At 40.4% G+C, this 20,064-nt stretch overlaps 1 protein-coding gene across 5 annotated transcripts in view; it reads right to left on the minus strand.

Moving 5' to 3' along the window:
• Window positions 1–20,064, minus strand: part of FRAS1 (Fraser extracellular matrix complex subunit 1) — a 426,477-nt gene that overhangs the window by 144,134 nt on the left and 262,279 nt on the right. For 4 of the 5 annotated variants that reach the window (XR_011538148.1, XM_070612754.1, XM_070612753.1 and 1 more), the window contains exons 23-29: window positions 15,653–15,799; window positions 12,863–13,003; window positions 11,807–11,947; window positions 10,171–10,308; window positions 6,858–7,128; window positions 3,264–3,348; window positions 242–568 (exon numbers count right to left, since the gene is read on the minus strand). Coding sequence is in view for 4 of the 5 variants with exons in the window: in XM_070612754.1 (XP_070468855.1) it covers window positions 242–568; window positions 3,264–3,348; window positions 6,858–7,128; window positions 10,171–10,308; window positions 11,807–11,947; window positions 12,863–13,003; window positions 15,653–15,799 (1,250 nt within the window). In the remaining variant the exon portion in view is untranslated. The remainder of the gene's footprint in view (window positions 1–241; window positions 569–3,263; window positions 3,349–6,857; window positions 7,129–10,170; window positions 10,309–11,806; window positions 11,948–12,862; window positions 13,004–15,652; window positions 15,800–20,064) is intronic. The other variant, XM_070612755.1, reaches the window with a different exon arrangement.

Consider the following 20,064-nt stretch of genomic DNA (forward strand, 5'->3'; position numbering starts at 1 on the left):
GAACAGGGGGACAGGTCTTTGAGATCAAGGGTGCTCCTAACAAAATATATAATGCCTCCTGAAACTGGGTAAGGTGTTCTACTGATCTTCTTTGAACGTCCTAAGTATCTCCCTAATAGGGTTTAATAAGTGTTTGGATAAATAAATAACTAGCCATATCTTAACTTTATTGCAAAATATTGTCATCAACAGAACTTCACATCTAGGTGCAAGGAAATTTTGCTCTAGGAATGGCACCTACCTTGGGCACGGTCTTCACACGGAACAGTATATTTTGGAAGGAGTGTCCGTCATTGGCCTGCAAGACTGCAACATCGGATGTGCTATCTGAGCCATCATGAGCATAGTGGAGGAGGCCCCTGGAGAGTTCATCCAGCCGGAATTGATAGATAGGGCTTGCAGGAGACTGAAGTGTTTGGAGCAACTGGCCATGAAGTGGAGGATCAAGCACTTCGACTACCACATCCTGTGGGTTGTCATCATCTCGGATGTCAAGCAGCTGGGTGGTGATGGTTCCCCTCCCTCCTCTGCTAATATGGAGGGCTTCATTTCTCAGCACATAGGGGGCCTGTGGAGAGGAAGGGAAGGAGGAGAAGAAAAGTCATTTAGCAGGAAAATCCAGTGGACTAGATACCAGTTGTGTGCAACCTGATTGATATTTCTAAGCTTTTCAAGGAACTCTAGGCACTCCAGCAAAGTGCTAAACTTTGCATAGATAAAGTATTTGTCTGAGGGTAGTCAGTCAAAGTAATCACAGCAAATGAGGTTACTTCACACCTCCGGTTCTGGAGGTTTCTCAAGCTACTTTCAAGACCACAGTATTCATCAGAGGCAACTGAGGTGAGCTGCTTGCTTCTGAATTTCTGATGTCTCTGTTCTCTTGATTGACACTATATCCCCTGTGTTGTAACTGGGATCAGCTCAGTGTCAGGGAACCCACTCAGCTGTCAGCAACCAAGGGAGACCAATAAGAGAGGTATAGAATTTTTGCACTTGTGTTGGGAGTTGAGCACTTTATTTTAGGCGACGCTGCAGCATGCTGACTCGGAGCAAGATACTACTGCATTCTGAATTCACGCTGTTTCTGTTCCCTCCCGGTAACTTTCTTCAAGCTGTCTCAGTCTCATCCATATCCTGAGGGGGCCCACTCCAACTCAGGTTATAAAGCCTGGTAAGATCATGGTCTGAGTAAGGCAGCCACCTGGTTAATTCATGTGGCAAATTTTAATGTTTTCCTTAGGATTATCAGGTTTCCCCCCACCGACTTAAGTAAACAGATAAAATGTTCTTTCATAAAGATAAAACTTAATGAACCCATCAAAAAAAATATGGAGGCCAGAAGCCAAAGAAAACATTATCTTAGTTTTTTATATCGTTTGAAGTTAACTATCTAGGACTTTTCTCAGCACACTGCCTTCTTTAATCCAAATGGCTTTCTTTTAAAACTTCACCTCCTGGCCTCCTGGAAATTTCAATATCTATTAAAGTAATGTCTAACTAATGCATCATTATCATAATCACATAGTAGGAAACTAGCTGATAGTTACTCCTCTGAATTCCCGAGAATTCAAAAGCTGTGTGATTTTCTACACGGGAATGAATGGCCCCTCAGATTCTGAAAGAGGAGAGGTCAAAGGTGATGTCAAAATCCATAAATGGAAAAGATCGAATTAACTTACATGAGAAAATCTCAGGGAGGCTCAAGACCATATTGAAATATCACAGAAACGTAAAGGAACAAAAATAAGTTAAAATTCATTTCTAAAATTCCACTTTTACAAGGTTAAAATGCTAAAGGTTTCTCATATAATAAATAACATAAAAAACATGCCCTAACTATCTACTCACTTGATTTGGGGAAAAGAAAGAAACAAAAATGAGGGAAGCATGGGAACTCACCACCTCAGATTAGGAAGTAACCTGCCAACACCTACCCTATGTCTTTTATTCACCTAATTAGAGGAACTGTATCAGCACAAACAAAAAGAACAAAACAAAACTTCTGAGCCTAAGTACTGAATAACATCTAAGCCAGGAAGTGCTCAGTCTCAACGTGGCCCTCTGGCACATATTTACAGAGATCACAGGTTTCAGCTTTAATTAAAACAAAATTCATACTCTCAGCCCAACCCTGAGGTCAAATTAACTCAGGTCAATTTCCAATCATTCCTCAACTTCAGTCACCCTTGAAGTGAGAATGCCATCAAGAAGAGCTGAGCTGGGCTGTGAATACTATTTGGCAGCCACTTCTGGCAGAAGTCTATATTATCCATGGTCTGTGGTCTTTACATTTTTGGACCCAAAATATAAAAATATCAGTTTAAAAATCACAACCTTCCTTGAATCATGACTAACACACTACTAAGATCTGGATATTCTGGTTGTCTTGGTTCCCCATACTGATATCCCACTCTCTTGCTGTTCAGAACTTAAGAATATATCTATCTTCCTACTCTCTTTACATGCTTCAGCAGTTCAATCCCTCAAGCCCGGTTCCTCAGAGCATCTACTACTATATGTATTCTGGACACAGAAGTACAACTTGACAGAGATGAGTGATGAGAACAGAAGAGCCATCACACTGAGTTTTATAGCATCTACCATGATTTCCTCAGACTTGTGTGTGGCTGATGATCACACTAGCTCCTCATCTAAGTAGATCCTTAATAAGATCTTCTAACTACTGCAAACTGGGTTAAACGTAGTGCAGCTACATGACAGATAGGCAAAAAGTAGATGAACATAATTCCACATGGCTGAGAGAGACATATTTAGACAAAACAAACTCATTTACCTAAGAATAGGAAAGTCTTAACAACTGGAACAGCTTCAAATTATTCTGAAGGGCTATATCAGATTCAGTAAACTAAGGCACCATAATGTAATGGTCAAGAACACAGACTCTGTTGCCAGATTTACTGGGCACAAATCTTAGCTCTCTATTTATTAGCTCTATCACCACAGACAAGTTACTGAATCTCCCTATGGCTTAGTTTACTCAACTGTAAACTGGGGATAATAATACCTCATAAGACTGGCATGAAGATTAAATGAGAAACACTAAGAAGAGTACTACAGACGTTTTAGTAATTGTAGCTGTTATTACCCACAAGTACTAAAAATTACTCCAGTGGCATTTCATGAGGAAACCGAGACAAAATTAACTTAGCTCAATCATTTTTGCTAAAATTACAAGAAATCTCGATTCATGCTTGAGAATTAGTAGGCATGTGAAATTATTAAGTGTGTGGCACTTTTATTACCTGTGTTGAAAATGCTTGTATGTTGATCAGCTGTGGCTCAGAGAAGAATTGCTGGTCACTAATTTTCAGGGAAAAGTACCCCTTCCTAAAAGAAATCCCCAAGAAAAGGAATGAGAAAATACAATCATTAAATTATTCTTTAGAAAGACAGGAATGACAAATATTTTCAGGTTATGTGCATGTATGAATTTGGATCAAACCACTACAGTAGTATCATATTCATACTGTAAATAAAAACGACCAGCTAAAGAGGAACACAGTGAGAGGCAGGTAAAACTATTATGTTTTCTTAGATCTCATTATAACACAACAATTATGTAAACTTTTTGTTTCCTGTTTTTCTAAGTTGAATATATGAAAGATTGAAAATGAGTTGTGGGGCCAAGACAGGTTAGTAATATATTGTAGGCTAACGGTTAAATTGGAGAATGGAAAGGAATTTTTCATAGTCTCTGACTAGTTCTCAATGATTCCCTCTTTCCCGCAAACCCTCTCCCCAGTGCCTGCCCAATTCATGTGAGTGGACCCCTATTAACAATATCTGCAAAATTTGTATTACACAACTCTATCTATCCCCTTTCCCCTCTGCCCACCGCACAAACATTCAGTGTGGACTTGACTGGGGAAGGACGAGTTACTCCCTGGAAATTTGGAACTGGCCTGAGAGTCTTCATTTGAACATGTGGGAACCATAGTCTGCAGTGTCAATGGGAATGTGGAGCAGGCCTTTCTGTAGGAGAGAGGTGAATGAAGCCTATGAACAAAGAGACACAGAGACAAGAGGAAGAATGGAGTCCTGCTTCCCATTCCCGGTTCTAGCTTCCAGGCTTGCCCTGGAATCTAGCTGCTCTTAACGTCTTGAGATCTGAGCCCCCTGCAATGTTAGAACAAGCCTTACTATTTTGCTTCATCTAGTTCACAGTGACTTCCATTACTCTTCTAACCAAAGAGTCCTAATTAGTAGGACAAAATAAGGCTCACTCTTTGCTGTGGTTTTTACTTCCTGTAAAAGAATGTTGTTCCAGCAGCTTCAGAGACTACTAGAAGGGAAAATTCAGAGTTGCCCACCTTCAAAGTCAAAACAAGCACAGCACTCCCTGTGGGCTGGTAAGATGTGAGATTAACGCATTATGGGAGGTTTTGGATTCTCATCTATGATAGGAACCATCGTTTTAAAAGTTCTTTAAAAGGTATTCTTGGAACTAAGTACTGATACATGAAAGAATGTGGATGGGTCTCAAAAGCATTATGGCAAAAGCCATAAACAAAAGATTACATATTGTATGATTCTATTCCCATGACATTTCAGGGCAAAACTCTAAGGGTGAAAAATAGATCAGTGGTTGCCAGGGACTGGGAGCACGGGCATGACTGTAAAATGGAGATTTTTTTGGTTAATGGAACTGTTTTATATCTTGAGTGTGGTTGTGGTCTCAAGACTGCAAGACTGTATATATCTGTAAATACTCACAGAACAATACACCTTAAAATGGGGAATTTTATTGAATGCAAATTATACCTCAATCAACCCTATTTTTAGAAAAAATATTCATTCCTGTCTTCCTTCCCATTCTATCCTACCCTTCATTTTCTGCACCATTTGAATCCTGCTCCTCTCTACTTTCACCTCCAGACTTCAAGAGAATGCAATTGATGGGAGAAACAGAATGAACAATGAAGGGGTAGTTACTCCCAACCTACTGGGGAAAAATGAGTTTTGGTGGCACTCAGGTTCCAATAACTGTTCAGCATCTCAGCTTATCAAGGTCACCACGACTATATTTACAAGTTGTCTTGTATTCCACAGGGGCATTCCAATCCCAAAGGAATCCAGTCTAAAGAATCATGGTCAGTGTTTTCATGGGGAAAGACAAAACCACACACCTATGTGGTAGGTTGTCCCTTTTGTTTTTGCATCATTCAGTGACTTACATAGTTTCCTTTTTTTCACGAGTTTCTACCAGCTTTGTTTTACTATTCCTCTTATTCTTTCGTTTAAATTTTTAAATAACAAAAATCCAGTATTAAAATGGGTACAAGAAAAAAGAGTTCTGAAAGAATTCCCTGCAAAATAGTTGCCATTCTTTGTCCCATTTAGGAGTGCAAAGCTGACTCTGCAAGAGAATAGGTGATAAGAGACTAAAGAAGTTTAACAGACAAGAGGGTTAACTTTGGGAGTCTGTGGAGCTTTATATACTTCGCACACTTTTCACAAGTGATTCCAAGATAAATGACTACACACGTGGAGCGTGTGTGTGTGTGTGTGTGTGTGAGATGCCAACACTTAAGAACTATGCTTGAGGCGAAATGAACGAAGGAGAAGGAGCACAAATTTGAAGAGTGATACTATGGCATCACACCAGAGTTTCAAGCTCCATCTCTGTAGCAATACTTCTCTAGGCAATTCTCTTTCGCCCCTTGAGGATGGAAGCATGCCCATTGTTCCTAGTATTATCAAGGAGGAAGAAATCATAGTGGCTATATGGCATGGGTTGTGGGATCAGAGAGCCGGTGGTTGGAGTCTCAGCTCAGCACTCACAGACTGCAAGGCCTCGGGCAAGATTACGTATACTTTCAAGGCCTCAGTTTCCCTATCTGTAGACTGGGAACATAAGCATATATAATCCGCGTAAAGTGCTTAACACAATGCCTGGGTCATAGCACTCAGCAAATGTTAGTTGTTCTTATTCCTATAACATGGTCTTTTGAGCTTACTGGCATCACCAGCTCTGAATAGAAATAGGGAAAAGTGCCACCTACTTTTCTGCCCACCTATCTCCTAGCCCAAACCTTAAAAAAAAATCTCAAGTTTAGTGGTGGCAGTAAAAAGTACCCACTGTGTCCTTATCACTGGCCCATGGGTTTCAATGCCTTGTTTATACATATAGTCTCCAAATTATCTGCACTAATGAGGCAGAGCAGAGTGAAGGATAATCCAAGAGGCTAATCTTTGGGGTGCATTCTTCTATTTCTGTTTAGCAGATTTACTCTGCTAATTATATGGCTGGTATTTGCTTAGGTTAGTGTTAACATTCAACTGCATTCCTGAAGCATATGTCAGCTGGAGTGGGGAAGACAGCCAGAAGTGTGTTAGGCATCAGGGGAAAACTGGATCAGGCTTAAAATTTAACCACAATTAATTCCATAAAGTGGATAATAAAAAGTTAACTATGACCTTTAGTTTCTTTCCAACTCTGAAATTCTAGGAACCATATACCACCTTGAAAAGTATGGACTCCATCCTCTGGCCACTCCCTACTCCCAGTGTATTAACTTAATGTTGAAGAAGCAGCTGTAGCATCTGGGTATATAATACGTTTTGTTTCTACTGGGCCAAAAAACTGGGTAATTGTTCTAGGAACTTTCCTGTCACATCAGAGAATTACCCATAATTATGTGATAAAATGAAAATACCGCTAACAGAAGCACACTCTCTGAGCAATTATGGTGAAATGATGACAGGCAGCTGAAAGCGTTTGGCATTTGTAGAGTATCGATCTTCCCCAGAAGAGAAGAGACAGCTATTGAGAAGAGGGAGGGGCACGAAGCATCGATGGAAAGGAGGCAGGAGGAAAACAACGAACACTGAGTCACCTGGGTTTTTCTTTGCTGTGCACAAAACGCACTTTTTTCGCATTCACATCTTTCCAGCTAAAATGGCCGGCCTTGTCGAGCTGAACCTCTTTTCCATTCCTTGCGAGCACCAGCTGACCATTGGTGGGAGTGCTCACGACATGGAACAGGAGGTCTTCAATATTGCCATCCTGGTCTTGAACATTCAGGAGGGAAAAATCCAGGGGCTTCATTGAACCAATTGCAAGGGAGAGGGAACCATTCACATGGAGACTAGGGGTGTGTGTTTTGCCTGGAAAACACAGGAGTCCAAAGGTCAGGCTTGGTACATTCAATAGTTAGGTTATTTATTTTTTTTTAAAGAAATAGGCTTGTAACGTTCATTCAGAGCTACAAAGTTGAGACTCTTGGCGACTGTACATTATAAGCCTCCTAATCCAGTGGTTCTCACCCTGGATGCACAGGAAAATAACACAGAATCTCGATGTAACCATACAACTCCTAGAAGAAAATACAGGAGAAAATCTTTGATCTCAAATTAGGCAATGCTTTCTTAAATATGACACAAAAGCACAACTGACAAAAGAAAAAAATAGATAAATTGGACATCTTTAAAATTAAAATCTTTTGTGCTTTAAAGGACACCAGCAAGAAAGTAAAAAGGCAACCCACAGAATGGGAGAAAATATTTGCATATCATATATCTGAAAAAGGACCTGTAGCCAGAATATATGAAGAACTCTTACAACTCAATAAAAGACAAATAACCCAGTTTTAAAATAGGCAAAACATGTGAATAAACATTTCCCCCAAGAAGATGTACAAAAGGCCAATAAGCACACGAAAAGGTAGTCAACATAATTAGTCATCAGGGAAACGTGAATCAAAACCACAACGTGATACCACTTCACACCCACCAGGGAGGACAATAAAAAGTGTTTCTGAAGATGTGGAGAAATTGGAACCCTCACATGTTGCTGGTGGGAATGCAAAATGGTGCAGCTGCTTGGGAAAAACAGTCTGGCAGTTCCTCAAACAATTAAACATAGAGCTACTATATGGTCCTGCAATTTTACCCCTAGGCATATACCTAAGAGAACTGAAATGTACGTCCACACAAAAACTTGTACACGAATATTCAAAGCAGCATCACTGATAATAGCCAAAAAGTGGAAAGAATCCCAATGTCCATTAAGTGATGAATGGATAAACAAAATGTGGTATACCCATACAACGGAATATTATTCAATCATAAAAAGAAATGATATACTGATCCATGTTCCAACCTGGATGAACCTTGAAAATATTATGCCAAGTGAAAGAAGGAAGACATAAAAGGCCACATATTATATAATTCCATTTATGTGAAATGTCTAGAACAGGCAAATTCATAGAGACAGGAAGTAGGATTAGTGGTTGCCACAGGCTGGGACAACTAGGCAATTGGGAGAAACTGCTAATGGTTATTGGCTTTCTGTTTAGGGTGATCAAAATATCCTGGAATTAGATCGTGATTTGCAATAACATGGATGGACCTTGAGAGAATTATGTTACGTGAAATAAGCAGCAAGAGAAAGATAATCTGTGTATGACTCCACTCATATGAGGAATTTAAAACTATGGACCAAGAACAGTTTAGTGGATACCAGGGGAAAGGTGGGGTGGGGGGTGGGCACAAAGGGTGAAGTGGTGCACCTACAACATGACTGACAAACATTAATGTACAATTGAAATTTCACAAGATTGTAACCTATCAATAACTCAATAAAAAAAAAAACTGGAAAAAAAAAATATCCTGGAATTAGATCGTGGTGATGGTTGCATAACTTTGTGTGAATATACTAAAAGTCACCGAATTGTATACTTTAAAGGGTGAATTCTATGGTATGTGAATTATACCTCAATAATAGTAACAATAAACAATCACATAGGGATGTTTTAAAACAATACCATACTTGGGCTCCACCACCAGAGATTCTGACTTAGATGTTCTGAGGTAGGACTTTAGATTTTGCGAACTCCTCAGGTAATCCTAATGGGCTGCCAGGTTTGAGAACAACAGTCTTATTCTAATACATTTGTCATATCTACCATCAGATCCATCAAGAGTAGGAAAAGAGGGAAGTGCCTGATACCATTTGCTAGAACAGTACAGTTAATCTACAATGAAGTAGAATTATCAGTGGTTTATATTCAGAATTCACGTGGAGATATATACTTTGTTCTAAAATTTTACAATCTCTGTCCATAGGAAACATCTGATGGATGAATTAGGATTTCCGAACATGATGTGGTATTCGTTCTGTCTCCTGCCCAGACTTTAATTGGTAGTGTTTTCTTCTACAAGTAGGTCAGACAGGACAGTTTGGGAATGCCAAGTTTCAGGAGGACTACTTCTGCTGTAAGATTACTCTAAGAAGGTGAAATTCATTTTCACAAGTTGACTTGTACTACGTCCGAAGAGAAGTAAGCTGACTTTTAAGTACTTGGGGTTTCCAGAAGGATCCCAATAAAATAAGCCAAAGATACTTTTCCCCACAGAAAGTCCTAATATCTTTAGAGGTCAGAAATATAGAAACAGAAAATATGGTTGACTGTGGGGGTCAAAATATGCCTCATGTTATTGATGAAGGACACTCAAAAGCCAAGGAATGCTCAGCTATAATATAACTCCCAAGGTTCATTCACCTATAAAACTTCTGAGTTCAAAATTAAGACTGAATTTAGATTTGCTTCTCTTTGTTGTTCAAGGTGAAGTGTCCACTGATGTGTTGGACAAGCCTAGCTCCATTCCTTTAGCATGCTGTGTTATTCTTAATGGCAAACAGCGTGGCTTGAAATCCATTCACTTGAAACATATGACCGTCATGGGGCAGGCTCCTCGTACTATTTATTATTTATTTATCATTCATCTCCAGTGTGTACACGAAAGATGTACCATTACACTCTAGCATAATTAGCTCTACAAGTCTGTGTAAATATGAATAAATTATATGTGTGTGTAGCTATACATATATAAGTATATACGTAATTTTCTACAACATGACTGTATGTAGTTCAGGAACATAACTTTTCTGCCAAATTTCTGATCTAATAGTTGTGAATTTTAAAGCACAGATTGCCTCTTTTTCCCTTCCAAAAATCTTAGAAGTTGAGTTTTCTCAATTTTCCACCTTCTATAAACAGTCTCTTATTCCTTAGCAGCACCAGGGGTTTTTCCCAGAACAGGAATCCAGCGTTTTACATCACATGAGCCAACTGCATCTGTAAACTCTGCCTTTGCATGGAGAAACTACAGATGAATTCACCAGACCATCAGAGCAGAAGCACTTACCAGCACATGTGTCATTAGAGTGGGCAGATAAGCCAGGAACACAGTTGGAAACACAAAGGCCATTCTTCAGAAAGAACCCGTGGCCACAGAGGTGACACCGGTCCCTGCGGCTGCATTGCAAGCATGCCCGAGGGCAGGCTATCAAAGAGAGGACACACTAAGTGAGGCGTAGCAAAGGCACAGGCACCAGCTCGGGCCATCAGTGATAGAGAAACGAAGAGTGAGAGCACAGCAACACAAGACCCCCAACTAGCAAAAGGGAATTCCAACTGAACTCCAACTGTTTCCTATGGAATTTCAGAGAGAGTTGATCTGCCCTCAGAGGGAAAGTGAATACAGAGGAGCAGCCTCGCTCACATACTGCTATCCGAAAATTCTGCACGTAAATGGATTGTCTGAAAAGTTAACCATACTGCCTTTAAGAGAGGACGTTCATAGTGATTAAGAGCACAGGCCCTTCCTGGGTTCCACCTCTACCACTTACCAGCTATCGACCTTAGGCAAGTTCCTTTAACAATCTGTGCTGCAATTTCCTAGTCTTAAAAGTGGGGATAGTTCTAGCACCTAAGGCAAATAACTGTTGGGAGGATTACATGTGTTGTAAGTGAAGTGACGAGAGCAGAGCCTGGCACACAAAAGGCCACAACTGCACCACTATAGCTGCTACTCTTATATTATTAATATTATTTTAAATGCATGAGGGGAGTGAGCCATCTAAAGGACCATAGGCTTATTTATTTGGGTCACGTTAATAATATCCTATAAATTGAGTGCTTGTGGCCTAATTTTGCTGCTTCCTTAGTTGAGATTTTGCTATACAGAGGTGGTGCAGCATAGTTTTAAGGGCCCTGGACTGGAATCAGAAAACTTGAGTTTAATATCTGATTTTATGTTGCCCTGGTTAATACTCTTAAGCCTCTTTTTTTTTTACTTGTAAAATAGGAGTCATAGTTTTTGCCATATTTTACCAAGTCATTGTGAACATTAAAAGAGATAATGCAGATGGAGGTAATTTGGTGAAATGTAAAATGCCACACCTTGGCAATGGCATTTTTATTAAATGTCAGGTATTCTTTAAAGTGGGGCACACGGTGCCAAGTTTTGATAGAAATGATGAGAACAAACTGAAGACTCTTGTGGATAACTCAACGGACAAGGAGGTTAAGACTTTGGGTTTAACTTTAGTTTAATAATAAAAGTTCAGTGTGTCTCACTAAATTGCCCACAGAAATCCTATTCTTCAAGGATATTATGCCAATATCAGGGTCATCGGTAATTTAGTCTACACACTGAAAATCCTGTGCCCATATCAATAGGGCTGGTCCACTCTTAATGGATACCTCACCTTAGTTCAATAGAAGGCTTACATTCCATAAAATACTGGCTTTGTTTCCATAAAGTCCTTTAGGGACAATATCGATTTTGTACAAGAGAATTATTGGCCTGCACTTCCATATTCTATTTAACTAGCAATTGGCAGATGTGCATGCGAAGCCATCAATTATTTAGGCCAAGCTCCCTGGGTTTTCATTCTGCTTCTAACTCAGATTCTCCTTGGTTACCTGAGAATAAGCACACCTGACTTACTGGCTGCCCTCACTGCTTTCCAGAGAACTCAGCACGATCTCCAGGTTACCTGTGCATTTGTGATCTGCATGTTCTGCAAAGTACCCCTTCCCACATTCCTGGACACACTGGGCTTCCAAGAGGAGAAATGGCCCTTCACAGCGGGTACACTCATGGGGACCTTGGCACTGGAGACAGTGGCTGTTGCAGCCTGAAAGACAAAAGTCAAGTCAACAGGAATGCGTATGGCTTTCCAAGGGGCCCCTGGACCTCATGGCGAGGCAGTATTAGATGGCAATCAGCAATACAACCTGATGTGCTGAGCAAAGCAGCAGACTAGGAGTCTGGATTCTGGTTGTGACTGCTGTACTTACCAGCTGGGTGACTGAGAACTAGTCACTCCACTTCTCTGAGCCTCAGTGTTTTCTCCTATAAAACGGACATACAGTCCCACCCAGCTCCCTGGATGAAGATCAAATTAAATAATGGAAAATACGAAGCAAACTATAAATTGACAGATATTAGCCATTACTGTTGTTACTAACTAGTTCTTGGCCCTCTGTACCCCTTGACTGAAATGTCACTACTTCCTGACTCACCCTGTCAGTTATCAGAGTCTCCAAGGAATGCTGTCTGTGTACTTTGGGTGGGCATTTCAGGGGCTGACGATTGTGTGGCATTAACTTGAGGCTGAAGGGGGTACTGGGCCAGAGACAGGTGATGGTGAGATATATGGTATATGGAGGGTTATGGGAGGCAGCTGGTGGAATAATATCATCTTGCCATGTGCTCAAATGACCAGAGTACACAGACCTCCCTATCTGGAGGAGAGGACTGTCCAATTTTTAAGGAAATCCAAAAATTATGGTCAAAATGTATCTGTTTGCGAAGTCATATACCCCCAAGATTCCCATACTGACCTCAAATTTTAGCAAATGTTGTATTGGGGCATAGGAGAAGAAAAGGGGGACATTTTTACTTTAACAAAGAAAAGCTCCTAGGAAAGAAACCAGAAATTGGATAAAAAGCCAGAAAGGAAACTTGTCACAGCCTCCTTCTCAGAACAGTAAAAATCAGAGGCGGCTGAAGCTTGGATGAGCACAGAGCAGGGGCTCCAGACACTTACTCTTGCAGAGGCCCGAGTCCTGGTAAAACGATGGGGAGCATTGCTCCACGCAGGCCCCGTCCTGGAGAACATAGCCCTCGATGCACTGCAGGCAGTCTGTCCTCAGAGGCCCGCTGCAGGCATTGCAACTCCAGTCACACTCTAGAAAGAAAGTCTACGTTAGATCAGCTTTCATTCTGTCTACCCTCATCCCTGTGACTAATTTATGAGGACACTGTCTGCAGCTGCATGGGGTGAAGTGAGGACACCCTAAGAGATGTCAGATACGTGAGCTCTAACGAGGTTCTGCTTGTAGCAGCCTGAATGCCTCTCTGAGGTTTAGTGTTTCCTAATTATGTTAGACACGGGCACGTACAAGAATCACTCCACGCTCGTGCAGAGCCTGCTTGTCAGCGGGGCTGCCAAGGAGCCACATCAACTTGATCTTATTCCATGGGCCCCAGAGTTCTTTATTCCTAAGCCAGGGCATCTCCATGCAAAGCCTGCTATAGGGTGTAGCCTCCACAAACCTAATCTGGACCTCCTCCAATAGGCTAGGCTCAAGAAGGATGTCAGAGACTTAACCAAGAATGCCGTGTGCTGCCTTCACTGACACCAGCCACATGACTCACTACCTCTCAACAATAAGGTGTTCACCAACATGACAGAAAGAACCAATAATGTTGGAATTAAATGGAGCATAAAGGAACTGTCCAGACATAAAGCTTACTGAAATAACAGAAGATCTCATTTAGAGCGGTAGAACTGACTCATTTACACGCACCTATGTGTTCAACAAGCATCCACGAGACGTGCAGCACTGAACAGTGGGTATAAAGTGGGTAGACCTTGCCTTCAAGGAGCTTACACTTTCATGGGTTCCAGCCCTGGATGTGCACCCAAATAAGCCAGGGGATTTGTTAGAAACGCAGATCATCAGGCTCAACGTCAGAACTACCAAGTCAGTCTCAGGGATTGGGACTCAGGAAAGCATGTTGCTGCTCCTACTGTTGTTTTTGTTATTACGATTATTATAGTTGTTGTTACTGCTGCTGTGATTTTTAATGGCCCCAGCTTTTCTGATACCTGAGAAAGCTCATGTTTGAAAGCAAAAGTTCTAGCCAGTAAGGTAAGTCCATCTCGTATGGAAGATAGGACAGAGAGCATGGTTAAAGACTTGGGTTTTGAAGTTAGGCAAGTCTGTATTCAAGTCATGGCTTCGTCACTTTTTAATCTGCATATCTTACATGCCTTCCTTAATCTTTTTGAGCCTCAGTTTCCACATCTGTAAAACAGGGGTAAGAATAGTACCTATTCCGTAAGGCTACTATGAAGATTAACTGAAATAATGAAGGTAAAGAAGTTAGCACAGTGCCTGGCACATGGTAACAGGTTCATAAATGTTTGCTGCCGAACTGTTTTTCTTTGAGAACCTATGTCCACTCAGTACTGCCTCACTCCTCCAACCCTCCCCACTAAGAAGCTGGAGAAACCTCTCATTAGTCACCTTTCTCTCTTCTTCAATGCAATATTTCTAAGTCCTGAAGACTTAGAATGTTAATGTGCAAGATAGTACACGTGCTTCCAAGAAGATTTATAAAGTTAATCTCACTCATTTATTTGGCTGAATCAGTCCTAAGGGAAAATGACTAAAACAGAGCCTTGAAAACTGCCAGCATATTTATGAAATCATTCACAATGGAAGGATTTGTGATAATCTTGTTTTTCGCCGCAAACTGACAACCCCTGGTTAGAAGGGAAAAAATAGAAAAGCTTCTGTGGTCTTGAGCACAGCGGACCACCTAAGTTGACAACCAAGTAGAATTTCTTGGAATGGAAACTGTGCAATTTTGCAAAGACTTAAAGCATCCCAAGTTTACTTGACAGATGTTTGACCTCTATATCTGAGCCCTAGCTCCTCTGGCAGAACCAGAGAGATGGGGGAAACGTGGAATGGAGGAATAGAGAAGGAAAATGGAACAGGAGCAAGGAAAATTCATCCTTTAACTCGGTTTTTCCCCTTGTTGAGCACGGCCATTCAAAGAGTACAAGCCTCAAGAATTCCAACCATTGGAAAACAAGGAAAACGGCACCTGGTTTTTGACATCACCTCCTTATAAACTCCTTGAGGTCAGGCACTGCGTCTTCACTCATTTAAGTATGTTAAGCAGAGGTGAACAAATCAGACACAACTCCTGTCCTTATTAAGTATAGAGTCGGGCAGTCTAGAAGTGTCATATGCATGCCTCCAGGGCCCGGGAAGGTAACGTACATCTTTGAAATAGGCCTCATGCAGTAGAAGAGGGAATGGTGGGGACTGTGGGGCCCTGAAGAGATCATGCTCCACTCAACAAGAGATGACAGCTACTCATCTCCAGCTGCCTGTTGCATTGTGGGAATACAAATGCAATATCGCCACATCTTCTGACTTTTTCAAAAGAAATTGAAAATCTCAATTTTTATATGTGAAGTTTTCTGATTTTTAAAAGATAAATAATTAAAAATTTTAAAACAGTACAATATGAGGTGGGCCAAGAAAAACATATCTCAGGCCAAATACAACCTGAGGGTTTCCACTTTGCCACCTCTGGTCTAGTTACTGATACTTTGCACAATGCCTGGCACATCGTAGGTGTTCAAAAATATTTGCTTAATGAATGAACATATACATACATACACAATGACTTCTTGCTACCATCAGAGAAAGTCTAAACACATGACAGTATTTTCCCCATGTGAGAGATTGGACATCTATAGTTAAGGGGCATCACTGAGTAAAAGAATCCTTGTACAATTCTGGAAGAGCTTTACCTTTGCATGTGTTGGTAGAGAAGTCAAGATAGTACTGTGGAGCACAGCTCTCATACTGACAATCCCCAAAGAGCAGGACCTTGTTTGGATCTCGGCAGGAGGTACAGCTGCCCTGTGAATCACAGCTTCCACAATGTGTACTGCATGCTGCGCAGATAGAAAAGGAAAATGACCGGATCATTACAATTGCAAATACTGAAGCACTGATCAAACCTGGACAGATGCTGCAAAGGAACACAGCCCTGCTCCAACCTGGTCTTTAATTATGGCTTATAACCCTCCCCTGTGATCAAGAGAAACAGAAAACGTTAGTCTTATTTTCCAGAATAAAATCTTATTTTCCAGAGAACATAAATTATAAACCCAAGAATGGAAATCCCACAACTAAATTGCCCTGTGATTCAGCAACAGAATTTATACTTACTCCAAGATCTCTGAAATAATAGTCCAGAGTTTTATTTGAACCCTACGTCTTAAGGAATCAAGCCCCCTATAGTTCATGACGTAGATTTAGATTTTTGTTTGATGTCAAGATTAGAATTAAGCATCAACTTTATTTTGGAGCTCAGGAAATCCCATATTTTAAGACACAAAGGATTTAAAGGTGACCTGGCTTATTGATTTGCCCCGCTGTGATTCTTAGCAGCCACTTAATTCAGGCATTCAGGGACGATCCTCAAATCAGGTCATGCTTATACCCTTCCTAATTTAACAACTGGCAATTCTCCATTTACTCAGTTTCATGCTAGAAACCTTGGAGTCTATCTTGACACCTCCCTTTCTCTCACTTCTAATCCAATCACTCATTGGATCCTACTTACTCAAACTCACCTAAATAATTTTCAGAACTTTTTGCTTTTCTCCATATCCACAAATGCCAACACATCCAAACTAGCATCATCTTCTACTGGATTATAATCACAGCCTCAGTTTCCCCATAACCAGTTTGACCTCCCTTGCATTCTACTTTCCATGTACCCACAAGAGTGATTTTTTTACTCATACTGCCCAGGTTTTCATCTACAAACTCATATCTTTCTTCAGTCCTGGAAAATTTGCAACCATTGTTTCTGCAAATATTTCTCCTACATCATTACCTCCATTCTTTCTACCTAGAAATCTTAACGCACATATTTGAATCCTCTCAATATAACCTCCAAGTCTCCTGACTTTCACTCTCATTCACTCTTTAGCGTCTTCTTCCAGAAGTCCCTCCCTGACTCTCCAGAATAGACGAGGTCTCCCAGTTACTGCTCCACAGCACCCTTAACATTCTATTCATGCCATACATATTTTCATTTAACCGAGTATTTAACATTTGTATCCTTTAAGCAGTAAGCTTCATGAAAACAAAGACCAGGTTTGTTTGTTCCTTGCAATAGTCCCCAGCACTAGCTGGTTATCTAGCGTATAGTAGGTGTTCAATAAACACTTGCTACATAAATGAAAGAAGCCAGATATTGTAATTATATATACTCAAGCGCTAGCAACTCTGCCTCATTCTGAAATCTTCTCTAAGTATGTGCCAGAGGAAAAGTCTAGAGAGTGATCTTGTGAGTTAATGATCTCAAGGACATCAAAGCGTGTGGCATGGTGCAGGAAAATCACCTGCCTGTAAAATTAAAAGAAAAAGAAAGTCCTCTTGTTTCACCAACAAGAAACGCCATCAGTATAAAACATTAATTAGAATATGTAGATTGGTAATGAAAGGTCCTAGGAAAATTCTAGATTGGATTTTCAAACAGATAGTTTAAGAATAATTAGAAAAGAATATTTTAATTGTTGGAAACTTATACGAAACTAAACTTTTATACTTTTTATGGCTAAAATTTCTACACGTGGTGTATTGTAATTTTGGCAAAGGGTTTGACAAAAATCCCAAACATAAACTTGTGAATAGAAAAATGAGGTGGGGTCTAGTGTGGTAGGTGGATTTAAAGATGGCTAAATGCACACTCAAAAAGTTATCAGTAAATCTTTGTAATTGGTCAAAGAAATGTCTAACATTTAGTAGAATATTTAGTAGTTTACTAACATTTGGTGGAATATTATGATGAAGTCACTTTTTTACTTGATCAATATTTTTGTTAATGGCTTTAATGAAAATAAAGAAATCAAGCTAATGATATTCAATATGCCACAAACACCTATATAGAATAAAGCTGGTTAAGTTTCACCAGCTGAAAGAACAACTCAAACTTACTTTAGCCAGATGAAGCAATAAACTAAAAATAATCAGATGAAATAAGCAAAACCGTAAGTAAAGTCTTTCATTTATGTTCTGTAACCAACTGCAAAAATAGAGGAGACAGAAGACCTGTTTAGACAGCAGTTCCTATAAAAAATGATCTAAGAATTTTAGTTGACTAAAAGCTTACTAAAAGTGTGATATGATCACTAGAGAAACTAACAATCTTAAGCTGAAAAACCTTCACGTAACCTAAATGTCACCTGGAGCCCCCTGCTTGACATGAAGCTGCAAAATGAGGCCCAAATGCCAGGTCCTCAGCTTGGGGTGACAGGTTGATGCCCTGACCTGATGGCTCAGAGTTTCTTGCAGTTCACTTCCCCAAGCTTCTGTCTGCCTCCATGTTCTTGAGGTTCTTTTATGCAGTCTTTCATTCCCCCTGGGAACCTCCAAGTATAACTCAGCCCCTTCATTGACTTCCAAAAGAAATGGATTCATGCCGAGCATTTTGAAATGTTAGAAGACTATATGGAGGATTTGGATGGATGCAGGAGTGTGACGCCGAGGAGCAGAGGGCTTCTACCATTTCTATCTGAACCTTCTTCCTCTCTCATCAAACCCCTCATCCCTCTCAAAGGCACTCCACAAATGATCTCATCTCACTCACAACAGGTATGCACATACCTAAGCCCCTTTGGGGTCTCAGCTTCCATCTCCAAAGGAATGTGAGGAATGAGGCTTTTCTTCATCTTATTATATTCTGACCACCCAGGTATTAGTCGCATTGCAGTCATGTTGGTGTGACCATATCTGGAGTACCAGGTGCAGTTCTCTGAGGTCACTGACCCCATAGAAAGTGCCAAGAGGCCAGTGAAGAAGGTGGTGACTAGACTGGAAACCAGTGAGGGAAGCAAGGATAGACTATAACCATTGTTCTTCGAAGAGGAAGGGACCTCACAGCTTATGAAGTCCATACTCCCTCTTAAATAGGCCTGTTTCCTACCACAGCTCTAAGAGATGGTCATCCATTTCTGTTTAAGGACTCCATTGGCTCCAGTTCTGCCTGACGCAGAGAAATCCAAGTGGGAGAATGACAGCTAATTTCACACTTTTGAAGGTAATCATGTGACTGAGGGAGGAGAATTATTCTATCTTGCTCCAGAGGGAAGTTCTAGGGCCAATGAGAAAGAACTGTCAAACAACTAAATGACTACCACGCCCTAGCAATGGAGCTGGCTTCCTTCCTCATCTGCAGAGTCTGTGAGGGGGAGTGAGAAAGAATCTCTGCGCTGGGTGCAAGGCTGGCTCGGGTAGCCCTGGAGGTCCCCTCCCACTCTGGAGCAATACGGTTCAACTACTGAGAACCTCATTTATCATCTGTTTTTTAAAGTTTCTGTCTCAACCGGTCATCTTTAAATTTCAGAGCTCTATATGTAACTTCCAAAGGTTTCTATAATCAGAATCCAGACAGCTCTCTCTTCTATAATACGGTTATTAATGCCTCCCCTTAATACTGATTATATTTCCCTAAAAGCCCTTTACCCCACAATTTCTAACACTGTCAGGCCTATACTTGTCTATAATGATGAGCATTAGAAAGGGACATTGTTGATTTTTTTTTACTTTTAGAAATTCAAATATCCCAACTTAGGGGCAGGCTTTATTCAGTCTTTGAAAGAATGAAACTTAAGCTTTAGCGAAGGACTAAAGTTAGGAGATTCTTATTTAACTGAAATACTCTCTAAAATCCTATTTACATGGTAGCATAGCAAACGCATTTGTGCAGAGATCTCCTTTCACCAAGGCAAAAGCTTCTCAGAAGAAAAATATTTAATGCAACATATTTTTGTTGCCTATACTCCATATAACGGGTTCTATTTTTTCTTCTGAACTTTTATTTCTGTGATTCCACTGCTGTGAAGAGCTTCATAAATCTAAGTCACTATTCTCTACCAACACTCCCGTGCTCTTGAACAGAACATCTAAGTATTTCATTCATGTCTCTTGTGTTACGGACTCTACAGATCTGCCAGACAGTTGGTATATACCAAGCAAAGTTTTTGTTACAAAAGTAAAGAAATCTTTCCACTGGTCCAAAGAGGGATTTTATCTCTGGTGTCGCAATAGATGATGCAAAATGATGAGTTCCACATAACTTCATTTCAAATGCAAATCCCTGCAAGCTTCTCATAAACTAACAGTAAGACCTTTCTATCTATAAAAT

The sequence above is a fragment of the Equus przewalskii genome, chromosome 3 (genome assembly GCF_037783145.1).
Source record: "Equus przewalskii isolate Varuska chromosome 3, EquPr2, whole genome shotgun sequence".
NCBI classification, from domain to species: Eukaryota; Metazoa; Chordata; class Mammalia; order Perissodactyla; family Equidae; genus Equus; species Equus przewalskii.